This window comes from Scleropages formosus, chromosome 7, assembly GCF_900964775.1.
Source record: "Scleropages formosus chromosome 7, fSclFor1.1, whole genome shotgun sequence".
Classification (NCBI taxonomy): Eukaryota; Metazoa; Chordata; class Actinopteri; order Osteoglossiformes; family Osteoglossidae; genus Scleropages; species Scleropages formosus.
Window position 1 is genome coordinate 24,083,974 of NC_041812.1, and position 18,994 is coordinate 24,102,967.

The 18,994-nt window shown below is 44.2% G+C and overlaps 2 protein-coding genes and 1 long non-coding RNA gene across 10 annotated transcripts in view; 2 read left to right on the plus strand and 1 right to left on the minus strand.

Annotated features, from left to right (window-relative positions):
* The window catches only part of LOC108926330 (genetic suppressor element 1-like), a 161,860-nt gene extending 158,630 nt beyond the window's left edge, over positions 1–3,230 (plus strand). For all 7 annotated transcript variants that reach the window (XM_018738967.1, XM_018738968.1, XM_018738969.1 and 4 more), the window contains 5 exons: positions 333–446; positions 534–911; positions 1,009–1,293; positions 1,883–1,986; positions 2,663–3,230. In XM_018738967.1, the coding sequence (XP_018594483.1) occupies positions 333–446; positions 534–911; positions 1,009–1,293; positions 1,883–1,986; positions 2,663–2,800 (1,019 nt within the window). In that variant the 3' untranslated portion in view covers positions 2,801–3,230. The remainder of the gene's footprint in view (positions 1–332; positions 447–533; positions 912–1,008; positions 1,294–1,882; positions 1,987–2,662) is intronic.
* A 3,366-nt stretch (positions 3,231–6,596) lies between these two features.
* dusp22a (dual specificity phosphatase 22a) lies at positions 6,597–18,818 on the plus strand. The gene is made up of 7 exons (XM_018738993.2): positions 6,597–6,973; positions 7,646–7,679; positions 9,744–9,826; positions 11,303–11,352; positions 13,044–13,118; positions 13,647–13,818; positions 17,881–18,818. Exons 1-7 carry the CDS (start codon positions 6,953–6,955, stop codon positions 18,073–18,075), a joined length of 630 nt encoding a protein of 209 aa, XP_018594509.1. The 5' UTR covers positions 6,597–6,952; the 3' UTR covers positions 18,076–18,818.
* LOC108926339 (uncharacterized) overlaps positions 13,789–18,994 on the minus strand; it is a 62,921-nt gene continuing 57,715 nt past the window's right edge. For both annotated transcript variants that reach the window (XR_001965474.1, XR_001965473.2), the window contains exon 3: positions 13,789–13,858. This is a non-coding gene — a long non-coding RNA (uncharacterized LOC108926339). The remainder of the gene's footprint in view (positions 13,859–18,994) is intronic.

Consider the following 18,994-nt stretch of genomic DNA (forward strand, 5'->3'; position numbering starts at 1 on the left):
GGTACCATGTTCATGTGTGTAACAGCAGGACCCCTCCTGGAAGTTGAACCTCCCACCTTTTAAGTGACAAGGCCGTGTCTTTAATTACTCTGACTGGCTGAACAGCAGTCATTATTGAATGACAGTTGTAAAGATTTTGCACTTACCACTGACAGTGTAGTACTGATGTGTCTTACTGTGCATTAGTTGATGTTTTCACCTGCACACACTCTCACTGCATAGCTTTACAGCAGTATATTTACTGAAGATGTTGAGGTTTAGCAGCTGAGTAATGTCACAACTTCTCCTGCTCTGAGCAGTCCGATGGTCAAGGGGTTCTGTTCTCCCTCCAGCCCAGGAGAAAGTGGCCGAGCTGCTACAGGTGGTCAGACAGAGGAACGTGACTCTCGATTCGATCCGACATGACGCCACACCCCTCTGTGAGGACCTGTGGGAGATACCCTGTGGTGAGCTCTATGGCCCTTGGGCTCTACATATAAATGAGGTGTTTGTGATGCAAGGTTATTTATATTCTGCGTTTCGTGCTCCCGCAGATCAAAGCACAGCTCAGCCATCCAGTGACCCAGACCCCAAGCTGGCGACAGCCGCCAGCCCCTCGCTTGTGGACCCAGAGAAGCCCCCTGATTCCGGTGGCCATGTAGAGCAGCCTAAACCAATGGCCGAAGCCTCAGGGCCAAAGGACATCCCTGTGGCCCAGTTCCTCAGCAAGATCAGGCAAGGCGAGGGCCCTCCTGCCAAGCGGAACCCAAGTCTCCTGAACAGTGTGAGAGCATCACAACATGTGAAGGAGGAACCCCACGGCCTCAACGGCAGGAGCAGGGTCTGGGAGAACTTTGCAGCTGAGGAGTTTGCCCAGCAGTTCCATGAGTCCGTGCTGCAGTCCACCCAGAAGGCCCTGCAGAAGCACAATGGTGGGAAGGGGGGGGCCCCTGCTGTCGCTATGACAACTACATCGATGTGGTACCTGAGCATGTCCAGCCCCTGACTGCACTGTCCCTCCTCCTCCAGCAGGTGGCAGCACAGGGACAGTGGACTCAAACCACAAACTGGACTCCTCCGTGCACTACAACATCCCAGAGCTGCAGGGGGTGTCCTGCCGGCCGCTGCCCTCCCAGGCCAACGGGACACACTGCCCCCCTCCAGCCCGGAGGGACACCCCAGTGCTCCGCGATGACCTCTCAACAGAGGAAGGCTCTGAAGATGAGGAGGATGAGGAGGAGGAAGAGGATGCACCAAGCACCAGGTGGCGGGGAATCGAAGCTGTCTTTGAGGCGTATCAGGAGCACATGGAAGGTAACTGATGAGCGGCACCCTGGTAAAGGGCAGAACAGAGGAAGTGGAATAAATGGAGACGCACCTGCTGAAGTTTAATAGGACCACAGAGAAAATCCAAGTGGTGAACAAGAGAACAGATGCACTTTATTTACAGGCAAAGTGTTAATTAAATGATACTGTAATTAATTAATTGATCTTAATTAATCCCTTTTGCTAAAGCTCCTCGCCCTCAGGGATTAAAACTTGATTACAGTCCATGTTCTTGTCCCTCTGTGCTAAACACTCAGTGTCAAAGCAGTAGGACATAATTCCTGGTTCCTCAGAGTTTAATCCATACTTCTTTGTTTCACCTCAGTTAACTTGTTTTGGTCATTTTAGCCTTTATTTCATAATTATTACTATCAACCTGTTTGACAGGTGACACAGCTGCCTAATTGCTTGTTCTAATGACTGAGCACAAAACCATTTAAATGTCCTAATGGGGCACTGTGATTAAAAAATCAGTAATGGAAAATCAGACAAAAAAGAAACGTGCACACACTCACTCACCCACCCACCTTCTCCGTGCTGGCTGCCCCCCTCACAGTGTCTCCCCTTCCTCTCCCAGAGCAAAGCGTGGAGCGTCAGGTGCTGCTGAGCCACTGCAGGCGGTTAGAGGCCCATCACTACAGCCTGAGCCTGACGGCCGAGCGGCTCTCTCACACCTGGGGGGTGAGTGTCTTCTCCTGCCACAGACTCTGTGTGTAGGCACGGTGGTACAGCAAGTAGCGCTGTTGTCTCACAGCACCTGGGTGGTGTGAGAGGACGTGGGTTTGATTCCCACTCAGTCTGTGTAGAGTTTGCCTGTTCTCCCCATTTCTGCGTGGGTTTCCTCCCATAGTCCAAAAACATGCTGTTCAGGTTCCCCATAGTGTGTGAGTGATAGAGTGTGTGTTCCACTGATGTATGGATGAGTGACCCAGTGTAAGTAGTGTATCTAGCAGTGTAAGTCACCACGGTGGATAAGGTGTGTGGGCTCATAACACTACATAGAGTTCATTGAAAGTTGCACACAAAAAGGAATGGGACTACATCACACATGAAGCACCAGGTCAGAAGAGTAGAGTGTTTCGCAGCGCTGTTCACATTTGATGTCTGACAAGTTCCTTAAGGTGTCCAGACATTCCAGAAACTGATTTATTGTGTAGGGGAGATATTCATTTTTCTAGCAGAAGAAAGTGAGACACTTGGCTGAAACACATTTGCAGAGGGAACTTCTGGTGTGGACATAAGAAGAGTGAAATACATTTCCTCCATTTAATGCTTAAGTGTCAGTTGCCATCAGCCCTGTTTCCAAGGCTGTGACACTGTGACTGATGTGTTATTTACCCCACCTCCCACTTCACAGGAGCTTGTGGCCCAGAAGCAGAAGCTGGCGTCAGAGAGGGAGAAGCTGCAGGCCGAACTGGACCATTTCCGAAAGTGCCTTGCGCTGCCGCCGCTGCACTGGTCTAGAGGTTACTTCAAGGGCTATCCCCCGAGGTGACGACCCCACCCCTCAGACCCTGCCCCTCTTCTAGCAAAACAGTCTATTTTTCTACCAGGGTTGTTCCTAAGAAGAAGAAAGAGGAAAAGGAAAGAGGGATGCTGGACCGGTGCTGCAGCAGGCCCTCAAAGTGCCACGTGCGTGCGCCACTCAGTCCAGCCAGCCTGGTCAGGGCTCCGACGGGGTGTCTGCACTCGCTGCCCCCAGACGATGCTCGCAGGTGGGTCCAGCACAAAGCTGCGGTGTCGGGCGCCTCCAGTCCAGACCCCTTTGCGTAGCACATAGAGGCCCTGCTGTGGCTGGCTGTGTGGCTCTCGCCTGGAAATGCACTTAAAAACACGAATCTGAAAAACTACCCTGAGGTGCCGTGTTACAAGGAGCTTTTTTTTTTAAATGTGGAAGAACTTACAAATGCACATTTTGGAAAGATTAACGGAAAATGTTTTGTTACGATATAGGAATTTTGAAAATAAAATTTAAAAATATGTAAGTCTTGTATATAATATTAAAGAATTTTGTATGTTTTTATTATTTTATTCATCGTCAGAAAAGCCTGCCATTTTTAAAATGTTAATGCTTTGTGCAAAAAAAACAAAAAAGAAAACCCTTGCTTTTAGTGATGCTGCTGGTCGGGATTAAAATCATTTGAAATGTTGAAAGGAGCATCTTCCCACTGGTGCGCGCTCTTCTACCTTGCTCACACCAGTTTTAGTTTCTCCACCATGCTGAGCATGCGTGTGTGTTTGTGTGTGTGTGTCTGTGCGAGAGTCTGCCCTTTCATTTTCCAGTGCTCACCCTCTACACTGTTAAGGCTCTGTTCCCCAGTGATCATAAATTTAAATACATTCTATGTTCGTCTTTCTCTTCTTTCTCTAAAAGCAAGGGCGTACCTTTCTTGGTGTGTGTCAGTGCAGCACATATGCCATTGAAATCAGTTCACAATAACTGCCATCCAAATATGCACAACTGTATGTTGTTTTCCATAAAATGTTTTTTAAATTTAAAAAAAAAATACGCTAGTGGTCAATCATCCAAATGCATTTTGTGTTGGATTCACTGATTTGGTGTTATTTCTTTGCAATTGTAAAAGGCAGCAGTTGTTGATTGTTCCTTGACATATTGTTTACGTTATTATGAGAAGACCTGAATCCACAAACAGTGAGGAGCGAGGCTGCTGTAGTCTCCGATAACTGACCACACGTGGGGTAGGAGGCATCTATACCGCCACCTCTGCTCACAGTCACAGTGCCGACCCGAATTGGTGTAGAGCTCAGTTAGCGTGGCCTTGGTTCGAACCTTGACAGTTAAAGGCTTTTTGTAATTCTCAATTTCTTGTGTTGTATAATTCCCCTTAAAATGGGAAAGTGCAGAGTTAAAACTATTCTAGGAAAGAGATGTTTGATTTCACCACAAGAGAGCAGTAAAGAAAATAATTCTTATTTGCCAACAATTAATACACTGAAATTTTCTTGAAATTGTACGTAAAACCTAAGTGAATTAACAAAGTTTGTTTGCATCAGATACATTTAAGCAGTTTTTTTCCCTCAATTATGATGTTCACAATAAATATTTAGGGAAATTATTTTTTATATATTCTGAGGGAAAATAATTTTCTGAGAGAAGAATGGGGTCGAAGCTAGTAGCGTTGCTGCCTTGCAATACCTGGGTGATATGAGAGAACATGGGTTCGATCCCTGCTCTGTCCGTGTGGCGTTTGCAGGTTCTCCCTCTATTTATGTGAGTTTCCTCCCACAGTCCAAAGACATGCAGTTCAGGTGAATTGGTGATGCTAAATTTGTGAGAGTGAGTGAGTGAGTGGCTACCCTGTGATGGACTAGTATCCTGTCTAGGGTGTACCCCCCCAGCCTTGTGCCCAGTGATTCCGGCATAGGCTCCGGTTCATTGCAGCCCTGCTCAGGACAAGCGGTTATTGAAATTGGATTGATGGAAGTCTTTCAGAGGTGACAAAATGCAATTGATTTCCAAGTTTGGTATTTCTGTTTGTGTTCCAAAGGCAAGGACAGATACCATAGAACATTGTGCCACAACACAGCCATATCCCACTAGAAGCTTCCATCAGTGCACGTATTAATTTGTGGTTCCATCCACTGCTCGCCGCTTGCCATCTTTCCTTCAGCACGTTCTGAAGGAAGCACCCGTGTCCCTCTCTGAGAACTTCCACAAGGTGAGATCTGTGGGGCCTCCAACAGCTGCTCTCTGCAGTGCCTGTGTTGTAAAGTGTTTGAACACAAATGGGAAAATGTACGATGTTCCCCCAACACTGAACACTTGAACCTTCTGGTATCAAGTGCAGTTGTCATTTGTTTTACGTTCATCGCACTAACTGTGGCAAAACTGGTCAAACTGTGTTGCCACTGAAAGGTAAACAAAGTAGCTCTTGAAATATACTGAGAGCGCAGTGTTTACGCTCCAAAGCAGTGCTCCGATTCCTGACTGCGGCAATTTGTGCACTGCTTCTCCCAGGTGAACCAGCCAGTGGTTAACCTTCTCCCGACACCACTGGCATCACTGACACCACGTCACACTTAACACGCACCCTTCTTTTAATGGTGTTCAGATGCTGTGAATTATTGTTTTTAATTGTACTTGTTTGAATTTAATCGTAATGTAATATATTCTTTGTTGAACGTAGTAATTAGGTATTTATGGATATATTGCTGTAATTTCAGACAAAAATAAAATATTTCAAAATGTCCAGATTTTTTTTTTTTCCCCCCCCTCACCTGTGTGTCCTGGACCAGCATACATGTAATGACCATTTCCTAAGCATTTTGTTGTTGGATGTACATTATGTGCACAGAGAATCTGATTCCCACTTTTAGTTTGTGTAAGATTTTTATATAAGCCAAGCTGTAAATAAATTAAGAGATGTCTGTTATTAAACTTCTACTGATTGTGCCTTACAGGTGAAAGTAGATTTGGAGTTATGAGCAAAATGGGTTACAAGCAGGGTCTCGCTCACAGTTTGCAGCCAAGATGGGGGGGGGGGGGCGCTCTGTGATTCTCTAAAGAAATGACAGTCGGCACCGTTTAGAAGGGGCCAAGCAGTCGTTGCCCTGCGCAGAAGCGCTCGTTTGTTCCACGTAGCCAGGAGCGAGCTGAGGAAAATCACCACTGTGTTTTGAACCTATAAGTGCAAGGAGGAAGGGAAGGGGCTGGCTGCAGCGTGAAGCTCGCTGATAAAGACACACAGGTGGATGCTGAGGCAACACCAGCAGCAACCTGGACCTCGGAACAGCTGCAGAAATTAGTTTTCTTCTCATTCTCGTGCCCCTGCGCACGGGTGCAGGTTGGAGAGGCACGGAGTGGCACGGAGAGGCCCGGAGGCTCAAAGCACACATGCCCCTTTGGGCACCGTCAGGCGTGGCGGCGCCTCTACGATGCGGCGAAGGCTGGCCGAGACTGCGCGCGGTCTCCTTAACCAGCTGCCCGCAAACACAGATGCTCTGGGCTTTCAGGAGCGCCTCAGTCAGCAGACCTGTCCCTGTCAGTGTGTGTGCGCTTCCAAAACGCATACTGAGGGAAGAAGCTTCAGAACAAACATGTACGTTTGGCAACGCTCTCTCAAATATTGCATTATCCTCTGGAGGTTTCGGGAAAGTCTAAGAAATAACATGCAAGGAGAATAGGTGTCAGGACACGTCGAGTTATCGCTCGGCCCACACTTTAACTGCCTGCCTTTAAGAGCAGCAGTTGCACGTACTGGGCGCGCGCGGATTATTTTCCCTCTACGTTGTGATGTCACCCAGCGCGTGGCTGCGCCGCGGCTCGAGGCATCCCTTCCGCTGCCATTGTTTGGGGGGAGGGAAAACAAGCCGGAAGAGGTTCCACGGGCCACTGGAGGTCGTTCGCACACATACACACGCGCGCGCACAAAAAAAAAAAATAAAATAAATAAATAAATAAAATAAATTAAACGCGCACTGAATGGCTGTCATGGCGCTGATGGGCCTCCCGTCTGATGGTTAACGAGCGCGTCTACACTAACATAGCCGCTCGCGGGAACGCGCGTGACACACGCAGAGCCGTGAGCGCGGTTTTGAGTCAGGCTCGTCAGACTCAGTCTCAGCTCCTTGAGTGTGGTTCTCGTCTTATAACGCACGGAGAGCGCCGCGGTTTTTCTCCGCAAACATGGGGAATGGAATGAACAAGGCAAGTATAAACATGTAAGAATTACATAAGAGTAACGAGAGCGACAGATGTGACGTGCAGTCGGGTGTCGATGGCGGGACACGTTTGTTTGTAGTACTACTAGGCGCGAGACACACAGGGACATAATTTCTCTCTGTCAGCGCGGTGGCTGTTTTTTTTCCCTGTTTTAACAGTTGTTCACTGAAATATTTCAGATCACGGGAAGACCAGCAGTTCCTAGGTGTGTGAGTGTGAGTGAGTGAGAGAGAGAGAGAGAGAGAGAGAGAGAGGCGGAGTGAATGTATGTTCCTCACTCAGGTGTTCGGATCGTCCGCTTCCTTCTACACTTTGCTCGTTCCCTTTACTTACCGTGGTATTTCTCACTGCGCTTCCACAGGTGCCTTTCGCACCGTCTTTACAACCTACTTAGACTTAGCGTCACTTTTTACACCACCTTTACCCATCTTAACTCAGTCTTCGCAACGCAGGCTCCCCTCTCGTCCCCCTGTTTGCTTTTCTATTTTCGTCTTTATTCTGTAACGTATTAAATTGCTGCGCGGAGACGCGTCCTATTTAAAGAGCCAAGATCTTTTTCTGTGTCTCTGTGTCTCTTCCCCGCCCCCCTCTTCTCATACAGTCTGCAGATCCTGTGCAATAAGTGTGTGTCCTGTGTTCTCTCCCCCCCCCCCCCAGGTTGTTCCTGGTTTGTATCTGGGAAATATAAGAGGTAAGCGAAACCCTTTCTGTTGAATGTGGTGGAGGGTTCGAGGAGCCTTTCCCACACACGTGACGTGTCACTTGCTCACTTGGTCCTCGTCACTTTCCAGGGACCTTGGTGACTTTTTACTGTAATGTGAGAGATGAAGGTTCCCCCAGCACATTTACATGTATTCATTTAGCAGACGCTTTTCTCCAAAGCGACGCACGTCTGGTAGAAAATACAATGTGTTTATTACATTAGCAGGTAGAGAGACTTAGATGCAGATGCATGATTCTTAGGTGCAGTCAGTTTTTCTTTACACCATATGAATCAAAGTTCATCACACCCGTAGCTGCGTAAAACGTTATCCGAATACATCCTCATGCGCTGCTCCTTTATAGGAAACGCAGGCAATTCACGGTGACACTTTTGGGTGTTTTAGTGTTATGGCCGTCAGCAGTTGTCCAGAAATGACATAGCACATCGCTTACGTGGGAGTAGTTGACGAAACATGGAAACGTCAGCGTACAAGGATACTGGGCTCTCAAAAGTGAGTAAATTATGGAACTGCTGCCAGGTTGTGACAGATGTGAGTAATGTGTCTGCTCTCCCAGCTGTGCTGGCATCCTACACGCACAAGCTGCCCTAAAGCCGTTATTATTATAATAATTACCTAATGCAAACCAGAGCCTTTGCGCCTTCTCTCTCAGCAACCTGTCCCACGGTGTGTCTTTTTGCTTTGGCATCAAAGTGCTGAAGGGTCGTGAGGAATTGTGTAAAGGTCCTGTCACCGAAAGACAGGCGTTGCAATCTAAGGGCAGCGGTAGAAAGTCGTCTTTAACACCAGGAGTTCACTTCCTCAAAGCTTAACTCTGATATCTGGTCATTATCTATATTATTTAGCCTCATAGAGGACAGCATCATGATAAGGAGCATTGTATTTCTCAGTTTTGCCTGTTTATTAATGCATAATGTAAAAGTTCCAGTAATTTTCTGCCTCCATCCAATTTGACTTCTTAAATCTACATTTCTATAATTATACAGTTCCTTATGTCCTTGAATAAAGGTTCTTTTTTAGCTCTCTTTTTAACGTGCATCTGCTCTCCACTTTGGAGAAATAAGAGCGCATCTCAGATTGTGCAGGTGTGTTGGTGAGAATAACCAGGAAGATTGTATTGAGGAAAATGTTTTAAGAACAAATGTCTGTAACGGATGCAGCTCCGGGGGGAAAAATACTGCTGTCAGACACTCGGTGCAGCGACCGAGTCTCTCGCACAACTGTGCTCTTTTCTCCTTTTGTTTTCAAAGGAAGAACACTCAGCTCTTGTTGAACAACAAACAAAACATTTTCCATGTAACAATGCTCATTATTTAGTAGAGTGTAAGCTCCTTTGGATTTTACATTTGCTCAAGGGGCAAAAATGCACTTGTACTTAGAGTGTGAAATGCAATCTTTGGCATCCCTTCAGTGTTTGGCAGGTTTTCGCTCACATATGGGTTTGTTCAGGGCCTGTCTCTTCAGATGATAGTCATACAGCACGGTACAAGTTCTGCTCAACAGCTCAAAATAGACGAGGGCCATTGCGTTTAGTCTGGAGACTGCCTTCTGTGGGAGGCACAGATACAGTTTTTATATCTGAATTTCTCAGTTACCACTGGCCCTTAAGTGGAAGTGCCGATTTCCTAATTAATAAAAGTATTTACCATGATGTATAGCCAAGTTTGGTTATCCTAAAATTCAGTATTTGGCAGCCAAAACCTGCAACTAAACCTGTGACCAGTAAGTGCTGAGAAAAAGATAAGTGCTTAAAATTATTTCATTTTCTTAATGTTACTATTATTCCAACTTCTGTTTGTTCATTTCCACTGTAAAAAGTAAAAGGGAAAAAAAAAAGTTTTTTAAATATATTGTATCCATACTTACAGCTGTTCTTTAGACTTTGTAAGGGTGGCATATATTTCTGTCCCAGTGCCTGTTTAATTCATTTCAAATGTTTGCGTGAAGCTGTAGGGGCTGATATTTAAATAATGATGGCATCAACTTATTTGTTCAAACTTGGAAGCACACATTTTCTTTAATTTTATCTACAGACTCAGAAAACAGAGAGAGTCTGTCTGGGAATGGAATCACGCACATCTTGTCAGTGTGCAACAATGCCAAGCCAGTGTTGGAGGTGAGTGAGACTCGGGGAAGGGGGAGCCGGAGGGCCCACTAAACCCGCAGCATTGTTGTCCTCTGAGCTCCTTCTTGGTCCAAGAGCAGCAGCAGTAGCAGCCTCCCTGTAGTCCCTCTGTGTTCTGCTGTGCATCATGATGAGTTCATCTGGGAATGTGCGAAAGAGGAATGTTGTACACCCCTTTTTTCTGGGAACAGGCGTTAGTTACCTGAGGCATGACAGATGCCACTGATACCATGCAGAGACGTTTCTTTTGTGCAAGGGACAAACGCTTAAGGCAGTTTTCCAGCTGTATTACTTGGCATAAATAGCAGTATGTTACTTGCTATCAACATAATAAATATACATGAAACATAACTACCTAACATACTCAGTTTCGTCATTGATGCGAATGCTTTGTTACATCGATTTCATGCAAAGTTAATAAATAAAGAATAAAAGTTGTGTAGTTTTGCACTGAAGTGCAAATATGAAAGCTTTCATGTTACAGCTTTTAGAAATTCTGACGCAACTATTGGTCCATTGATGACTAAGAAGAGCCACATAAACAAATCAGTATAACCAGTCCTATAAATGCTGGAACCACTTTTTCACATGTAGTACTTGGCTGCTACCACATGGGGGCGCTATATACTCTGTAAAAATGGGAAGGAAATCTTAACGTTGATACTGAGTGGTCAGTGACTCTCTCTCTCTCTCTCTCTCACACACACACACACACACACACACACACACACACACAGAGAGACAGACAGAGAGAGAAAGCTTACTTTTCAGTTCTGCCTTGTGTGTGCTGCCTTATGCTCGCCTAACACTGTACCTACGTGGAATTGAATGGACAAAAAGTGTTTGCAGGAAAGTAATATGAGGAAAATGTGAATAATTTTAAATCGTACACATGCACGTTGTTTTAGGCATCCACAGAGGTGTGCACTTCCAAGTTACAAGAATTTGAATTTATGAGGAGTTTCATTGAATACCCCTACTTTGAAGTATGAGGCATTTCTTCATGTTTATAAGCAGCTAATTTGGATTTTGTGCACCTCCTGATACCTGAGTGGTCAAAGAAATTAACTTATTCATTTAGCTGATGCTTTCCTTGAAAGGGACTTGAAGTGATTATCTAGTAGTCAGTGGAATCCTTTATCCAAAGTGACTCACAATGCCAGATACAATACACTAGTTCTCATTAATACACTACAGCAATGTAACACACACATCAATATGCACACGAAGGGCAATTTAGATACCAGTTCACCTAAAGCACAAATCTTTCAACTGTGCGAGGAAACCTGTGTGGTGGAGGGGGGCCCTATTAGCATGGTTACAAATAAATATATTGCAGTTATATATACAGTACATGTATCTGGTTAGATTGGTGTTTGTATGGTTTCTTTTCATAAGTAATAAGAATGTGTTTTTATTTTTGTCTTAACCATTTACATAACTTTTTCCCCGTCTTCCTCCACAAAGGGCATGACCTACCTGTGCATCCAAGCAGCAGATTCATCCAACCAAAACCTGTGAGTTAAGTCTTATTGTGCATTAGGACTGTTGCAAAAATAGGCTTCCATTTTACTTTTATAGCAGTGGTGAGCACCCACTGGTATTTGTCTCCCAGAGGTCTGGTTTTCTGATATAAACCTTTGATCAGAAGCTTTTTGCATTTTTTTTTCACCCCAATGGGCAGTGTTTTAAGCTTTAAAATTAGGAGTATGAGTATGTGACACAATTTATTTTGAGATAAATCAGTTCGCAATCACATTATTAATCAGGACACAAGGTACTATAAATCATGTGGTTGTTGCTGCAGAACTGTGTATTGTTGAAATTAAGATGAGTAGTTCTTTTAATAGGCTAGTTTTGGTGGATTTCAATACTATCACTCAGCTTATGTCCTAATTAGATTGACATTTTCTTTCCTTTTTTTTATACTGTTTGAGAAGAATCCCCCTTTGTTCGGTGTTTAACCACACAGAGGAACTTGTGCGAAGCTGTCCAATAATAAAACTGACAGCACATTTACCTCCAATGGAGCACCATCCCTTCTTTCAGGAAATGCTGATGTTAGCAAGCAGTTCTTGATGGTTTGCAGTGTCTAGCCTCTTAAACAGGAAATAGCTTGTCTCCCCAAATGTAAAGGTGGGACAACTTAAGACATACTTTGTGTGCATATACACCCTTTACAGATGTGTTGTGGTAAAGGGCCAAAAGTACAATTAACTTGTATACAATGTGTAAGATCTTAGTTTAGCATCTGTGAACTTTTGAGCACATTGCTCAACTAGCTGGGAGAGGAGTGTGACAGCTCTGTGTTTCTCGTTGGGAACATCGGTGTGATCAACAAAGAGTGTCCAAGCTCCTGAGATTCTGGAAACATCTTTGTTTAATATTTTCAAGCTACACGGTACAATCGATGTATGGAATATCTTTAGTGAAATTGTGAGAGGTTAAAAAGATTTGGCCTTTTATAGGGATCTTGTGAATCCAGTTATAAATTTATTCTGATTAAGACGATCTTGAAGGACGTGGTGGAAGAATCACATTTTTTAATATATGGGTTAATGGTGTGTAGTTTCTTACCACAGTGGTCAGTCAGTTGAAACGTATCATCTTTGTGTACATATTACCAAAAATACTTCATATGTGCAATGGGCTTATTGTCCACAGTTTAGTTTTGCTATAGATTCCCAATAACATATGACGCTTTAATTTCCTTCCCTTTCATTTTTATTATTGTAGGCCTTCTTGCTTCAGCTGTTTATGTTCAGAATTATTGTGTTACTAATGAAGCGATATAAAGTCCTGTAGCACTCTGTGAATCTGCAGATGTATCACAGGGAAAAAGGAAAGGCATTTGTTCTATTTTTACAGCAGTCTGTTAGTAATTCTCTTCACCGTATGCCCTTCTTGTGCAATATATGAAAAATGTTTCCCAATGATGCATCTCTGAACCTTCTGTTTCCCTTCAGTCTTAAACATTTTGGAAGTACTGCATATAGTATTTTTTTTTTTTTTTTAAATTTATAATCTGTAGTATTATCCCTTTTAATCACTGACAAGTAACTAACTTTTAAATGCTGTATACTTACTGTATGTATAGGGCACAAAACAAGTGAATTACTTCAATGTCATCCACTGAACTATATTCAAAACAATGTATCTTGAATTAATGCTGATGCACTTGTGACTGAGTGTTTCCATCCTCCTGCAGGTTACAGCATTTCAAAGAGTGCATTCGCTTCATTCATGAGTGCCGTCTCAGTGGGGGTGCCTGCCTGGTGCACTGGTGAGCGAGCGAGCACATAGCGACATACTGCTGAAGTTAACTGCATATACTAAAGATTTGATTTGTTTGGTGAATTCCTGTTGTGAAGAAGTTAAAATAGGCATTTCCCCCCCCCCTTAAAAGTGCACACACCTGATGTAGTATAGGTGCTGTGGAGCCTGACCTAAATTGCCACATTTACTCAAAAACTGTAATGAATCATGTAACAACTGTCAAAGGTCCCAGGTGTGTACCTCTGTATCAGAATTGCTGAGTGCACTGACAGTGCTTTTCGCCCATAATCTTTAAGGCAGAGTGAAGGGGTGTCACCGACTCTCAAAAGTAATAGCTGAGAAAAGCATCAGTATGACAGGAGAAACATGTTTTGTAATATATCAGTTTTTATTCCGCTTTGACAGGAACCACAGTGGTGGTAACCAACATACATGTAACGTCAGTATAGATACTGGTTAGATTGAACACATTCAGCTACACTGGTCTCATTGAGCCACAGGGACAGTCCTCACTCTGTCTCTGCTGTGGTCACAGCCTGGCAGGTGTGTCACGCAGCACCACCGTTGTCGTCGCCTACCTAATGACCGTCACCAGCTACAGCTGGGAGGAGTGTCTCTCAGCTGTCAAGGCTGTCCGCTCCTTTGTGGGCCCCAATCTGGGCTTCCAGCAGCAGCTGCAGGAATTCCAGATGACTTTGCTGTCGGAGGTGAGTTTACCTGGAGCTGTGGAACTTGTCGACAGCATACCTGAGAAATTTACAATATGTAGTACAACACAGTTTAATGAGCATTAGTCAGTTTCTGTTGCACCCGTAGGTTTTAAATAGATGTTTTGGTAAGGTTCATACTGTAATTACATCTTACAGTAGGGATGACCAGAGCCTTCTTTACACCTATGCAATTAGGTGTGTTCATGTTTCAGTTCCCTTAATTGTGTCCTCCAACTGTAAGAATTATGTGGTCAGTTAGTGCACTGCGTATCTCTACCATACACAGGAAGTGTACTTCTCCTATAACCTTAAAGGTTATGAAAAATTTTTTATAACCTTAAAGGTTATGAAAAATTTTTAATCATGAGGGCAAGTTATTTGTTGGATCATTACAATAGAGAATGTTCCAGGGCTCAAGTAGGGAAATGCAGCAATAGAGCAGGACTGTGGGTCACACTTGAATAATGGACCACCTCTCGTATATATAATTTGATGTGTAATGGTGGTTTGGATTTTGTTACCTGTAAATCAATATGTGTACTGCTATTGCTATGCTACTTCAGGCTCCTGTTGTATAGCTGAGCGCATGCTTTTCTCCCTAGAGCGTTGAGTAAGGTTAATAGAGGAGTTCAGGGGAAGTACCTAAGTGGTGTAGGTGGATAAATCATTGAAAATAGCTTAAAATGAGTCATTTTGGAGAAAAGCAGTTTCCATTTATTCTTTTTGGAGAAAGAGAGACAGTTGCATACATGTGATTAAGTAAACTTTCCCCCCACTTTATGCACAAAACAGGAGTATCAGCTATGTAAAGGCTTTTCTGGTTATGATCATAAAGTCATGGTCCTTGAACATTTAGACCGTACAGGAGCTTGAGAGGTCATTCCATCACAACGGAGCCAGAACTGAGAACCTCTGCACAAGCAGGAATAGAAGAGTGAAGCGGCTGATCAAGTCAAACAACTCGTGGAGCAGCATTCTGTATCAGCAGGACTAGGTTGTGGATTCAGTGTGCTGAGAGAAAGATAAACTTGAGTCAGTCATCACTCCGACTCAGCCAAGGAGGTAGGCAAAATCAGTGAGTTGTCCAGGTTGATCGATAGATCGTGACAGGAGGACAGACCATCTGGGAGGTGAAGAATCACTGTTTTGGAGAGGTTGAGTTAAAGGTGGTGATCAGATGTCCGACGCACCACGTGGAAAGGAGAGGAAGAGCTGGGTATCAGCAGCATAGCAGTGGTATTTGAATCCAGGGGAGGCTCTGACCAGGCTGAGGGAGGAGGTGTAGATCGAGGACCCAGTACGACACTGGTTGAGAGAGGCAGAGGAGAAGAAGGAGAGCTCAAGTCACCCACGAGAGTCAACGGAGCGTTAAGCTCTCTCCCAGGGGAGAGCAAGATGTCAATGTCATCCAAGCAGCAGCCAAGAGGGGAAAGTGATTAAGAACAAACCACAACAAGAGTTATAGGGACAGCATGCCATTCAAAGGAGGACAGATCATACAGGTGGAGAAAGAAACCAGAATATTCCCACCGGGGAAAAATGAGCAGGCCTCTTCCTCCACCTCTGCTGGAGGGATGAGGGGTGTGTGAGAGGGTAGGAATTCAGCCTTTTTCACACCAGACTGGCAGTTTCAGAGTCCCATGGAGAAATTAAAGCAGGATGGAGGGTTTGACAGGTGAGAATAAACCAGGTTGCTGTTGCAGTGGGAGCGTCCAGGTCTCCGCTGGTGGCAACGTTGCACAGCTCGGTTGCCGTAGATAACTTTGATAGTCAACCTGTTAGACACAACATCCTTCACGGAACGCGCTGCCGGTGGACTCCCTTGTCTTGGCACCACGAGGCTGCTCCACCTGCGGCGGGTCACCAGCTGCTATTTAAACCAGGTTAATTCCTGTCAGCTGACATTCCTAATCAAAAGTACTCCAACAATGGCAACCAAAACAAACGGACGCAATTCATTGATCAACAGAGTCACAACCACACACACAATTGTTTTGCGGTTAGCTAGGGCACCCGAAAAGCTAAATACAATTCAACCAATTAATTAAAAAAAACCACCCACAACCGATTGCTTCTGACTATCTGCACAACAAGGATGCACGTCGGGGAAAAGCGGTAGCGACAATTCTTCAACGCAAAGTATAATGCACAATGCCAAATATATTACGTAAACAAAGTTTTCATGGGTAGCTAGTGAGCAGCCTTGTTTCTGTCGGACTGAAAATGGCACCCAGTAAAGGTGCCCCCACTGCTGCAGTACCCAGTCTAGAAAGTGATGCCTGAGCAGATTGTGTGGTTTCTTCAGCTGGAGGTAATACTTTGAGAAGAATCCATGTATCCTCCATTAGCCACACAAACAATTTGGGAAAATGCATAAAGGCCACCAACAGTGCAAACTATTATCTACTAGACAGGAGAAAAAAACCCTCACTTCTCACAATTGCACATAGGGTTATAGGCCTGAAAACATTAATAGTTTACTTGTCCTGCTTACTGCGTCACTCTGCAAAACCAGTGCAGCAACGAGAATAATCATTTAGGGTATCTGAGTATTCATGTATTCATATATACAGTATCCTATGCAGGGTGTTGGCACAATTTAGAGAAGCAGTTGGATAACATCAATCCGTTATCTGTAACTGCTGGACCTGTGCAAACTCCACACGGACTGAGCCAGATCCAAACACACAGTCCAGGAATACCAGCACTACCTGTTCTGCCACCTGCTTACTGATAATGGCTGAATGTAAATCACAACTGCTGGTGTGTATGCCAAGTTCTGCTCCAACCACTTCATTTAATTACAACAGTAACACAGTCACCACCTTAGTGGCTTTAAGTAACAAAAACCCTCTATGGACATGACACTATCAGTGTACCGGCACTATAATGTTGTTCAATCGCATCCATTTAGAAGTAGTGCACATGGAAATGGCAGTGCGCCAACCATATGGCCTTCTGTTCTGACTCAACAATCAAAATGAAGCTTTTTTTTTTTTGTGAATATGTGTGGACAAGTAAAAAAAAGAATATGTACTAGTGCTTTCAAACTTAATTGACCTCAATCACTTATTAAATGTACTCTATTCTCAGTGGGTTTTATCTACATGATACCATCTTGCCCAGGTGAGGAAGGAGGTGGAGACCATTTCCCAGCATTCCTCATGCAGAAGCCAAGATCGCCCTCAGCCTGGAAACAGGGGTTTTCCACAGCTTCTTCCTTAAACTGTCCAAATGCCAAGAAATAGCTGTAAAACCTGTTTTGATCATAAAGTGCAGTTTATCCATACAATTCAGAATAGCTTAGTGTCAAACAGCTGGCTGGGCACTACTTGAAATTTGAAGTTAGTTGTTTTTCTTCCAGTGACTGAGTTACCCTTGGCAGACAGAGGAGGAGGTGAGGGTGGATATGGTTCAGTGCATCAGACTGAATTCTTGGAAACTAGACTGATTGTTCTTAGAAAACTGAAGGAATTCCCCTGGACTGGAATGCTGTGAAACATCCCACACATTGGACAGGGAGAATCATCCTGAGCACAGCTGATAATCATCCACAGCCTTTATTACAGCACAGGAAATGAGTGGCGGGTGGATGAAGCAACACCATTCATTTGGTTCAAACATAGGAAATAATGGCATCCAGTACAGTCATCAGTAGTTATCATAAACAAAGATCATGTGTATCAGACTTAAAACATAAAATCAAGACCTTTGTATCCCTGTGCTTGAAACAATGCGGCGAATAGTGATAGACGCTCAATAATTACGTGCATAGAGCACAGCCTGCTGCTGCACAGGTTTCAGCTATACACCATATTCCCAATACAGTATGACACTTCTGCCATAACTGCTTGCAATGATTTATCCATTTACCCACTATTCAGTTCTTACTGCATCAATTCAGGGTTAGCACTTTCTCAGTGGTTTTACAGCAGGGGCAAGGATTCAAACCTGCCTCCCATCCCTCCTACAACTTCCGCATAGGTTTAGCATGTCAGGTGTAGGTACCTGAGCCCGTCTCACCACACTCCGTGACCAGGCCTGTTGTTCTTCCCGCAGTACCGCGCCTGGTTGCGGACCAGCTACAGACCTAGTCCCTTCAAGGACCAGCAGCAGGTAGGTGAACTGCTGAGGCAGTATGCAGAGCAGCAGCAGTTGGAGCATCAGCGCAACGGTGACCACAGCTGGATGAACCAGGCCACAAGCATCTACCCGCTGCCCTACAACGCCTACAGCTCCAGCAGCCACAGATGAGCTGGGGGCCTTCTAGAATGTCTGCGCTGGGAACTGGAGTTGGAGAGAAGCACAAGTGTCTCCTGCACATGCCTAGACAACTTGCGGAAGCTTTACAGGGCACTTTGATACCGCACAGCTTTTTTCAACCACCCAAACCTGCATATCGTACCTATAGCCCTTCCACGTCTTTCTTGTACTGTATTTTCACATCTAAGGTGAACACTGTACACAAACTGGCCTAAAAACACTATTCAGCAAACAGGTTTAGCCTACATTGCAGGTGAGAAGAGAAACAGGCCTCCTGAAGGAGATGACAGTTGAACAAAGGGATGTGAATTTCTCCACTGACTCAGATGGTTATATTTTACTTCAGGTGCCAAAAGTGACAATCGCCTGATGTGCCTGTATGTTTCGGTCATGTAAAAGTGTCAGGAATGGGAGAACGAAACCCCTCCACGTCACACTGATGGTCAGTTTCAGCTTGAAAGCCATACAAGTCTATGAAATATGCAATGTTGTAACAATGACTACTGATTGTGGATTTATAAAGTGTATCATTTATGTGAGAGCCATAACAGTTTATACAGAGTAATTACAAACCCTAATTTGAAGTGCTCTAAACAAGGGGGAGGAAGAAAAAAAAAAAAAAAAAAAACTTTATAGATATAGTAGTATGAAGTGTTAAAATTGTAAGTGTAAAATATTTAACATTTTACATTGTCAGTAAAAAACCCGCATAAATACTGCTAATAAATGCTACATGTTTTAAAAAAAAAAAAATGTTGCTTCATTAAGAGAATTACACGTGCATGTTTTAGTTGAAATATACTTTAGTATAAATTTCTTGCTGCCCAGTAATGACAACAATTATAGCTGTAGTTTACTTAGGAAGTACAAACTAGTAGGAAGGCTTGTCACTGCAGAGAGACTGAGCTCA